The sequence below is a fragment of the Camelina sativa genome, chromosome 13 (genome assembly GCF_000633955.1).
Source record: "Camelina sativa cultivar DH55 chromosome 13, Cs, whole genome shotgun sequence".
NCBI classification, from domain to species: domain Eukaryota; kingdom Viridiplantae; phylum Streptophyta; class Magnoliopsida; order Brassicales; family Brassicaceae; genus Camelina; species Camelina sativa.
Genome location: NC_025697.1, coordinates 2877859 through 2879135, shown reverse-complemented (window position 1 = coordinate 2879135; position 1277 = coordinate 2877859). Strand labels below are relative to the sequence as shown.

The 1277-nt window shown below is 32.7% G+C and overlaps 1 protein-coding gene across 1 annotated transcript in view; it reads left to right on the top strand.

The window, feature by feature from the left end:
• Positions 1-873, top strand: part of LOC104734738 (BAG family molecular chaperone regulator 3) — a 2811-nt gene extending 1938 nt beyond the window's left edge. Inside the window, exons 3-4 of the mRNA XM_010454375.2 lie at positions 11-157; positions 253-873. Of these exons, the coding sequence (XP_010452677.1) occupies positions 11-157; positions 253-567 (462 nt within the window). The 3' untranslated portion in view covers positions 568-873. The remainder of the gene's footprint in view (positions 1-10; positions 158-252) is intronic.

Below are 1277 nucleotides of genomic sequence, written 5' to 3'. Positions count from 1 at the left end.
CGATATTTAGGTGTCGGCGTTTGAGACAGTGATTAATAAAGGAGGGAAGGTTGAGGAGAAGAGTCTTGTGAATCTGATAGAGATGTTAATGAATCAGTTGTTGAGACTTGATGCAATAATGGGTGATGGAGATGTGAAATTGAAGAGAAAGATGCAGGTTTATATATGATTAAATTACCCTAAATATAGTTCTCTATTTTTTTTGATTGGTTAGTTTTAATATGTGTGTTTTATGATTTGGATTTTGGATAGGTGCAAAGGGTTCAGAAGTATGTTGAGGCACTTGACGTATTGAAAGTCAAAAACTCTGCCAAAAAAGTTGAGATCAATAAGTCGGTCCGTCACAAACCGCAAAAGCAAACGCAAACGCAATTTAAGCAACGCGATTTGCTATCGTTTGTGGATGAAGAGGAAGAGGAGGAGCCTAGGAATTCCAATTCCTCCTCATCAAGTACTCCGGGGATTGGAACTAACAAATGGGAGATGTTTGATTCCGCATCAGCGGCAAAGGCGGCTGAAACGGTTAAACCGGTCCCTCCAAGATACAAATGGGAATTCTTCGATTAAAGCTAAAATCACACCATACATACACACGATTAATATGTTTTTTTACTTTTTAATTACTTTTAAAATCCGATTTCATATTGTGATTTGTTTTGTTTTTCATCTCAATTGGATTGGGGTGTGTATGATTTGTGATTTGATACTGGCTATTTTTTTTGAGGCTTTGTTTAGAATATCTTTTGTTTGGTCTCCCCCTTTAAGTCAATTCACAAATAACAAGGGAGTTTCAAACAATTACTATCATTGTAATACCTAAAGATTTGGATTTTCTTTACTATTACAATAAAAAATGATGCAACAGTTATTTTATCATTGCATTGTTTTTAAGTAACAGTTTACATCATCTTGGCATACAAACTGAACATACGAAAACAAAAAAACATTAGTTGGAAAAACATGTAATAGTTTTATTAGTGAATGTTTCCGGTAGTTAGATATTGTCGGTCAAGATTTCATACTAGTTGCGGGTAAAATTACTGAATTTACCAAAGTATTCTTTAGTTATTATTTCTCTTCACCATAGACATTGTTGATTATCAAAATTTGTTTATTTGTTTATCAGATACAAAACTCATAAAGTCTTGTGGTTTTACCATAGATTTGTTTTCTTTCACCTTTTGTTTATTTACAAGAAATCACAATGCAAAATAGTTTTGAGATCAATGAATGTTTTACCAATAAGAATCCTTTTCTTGATATTTAAATAATTTAGC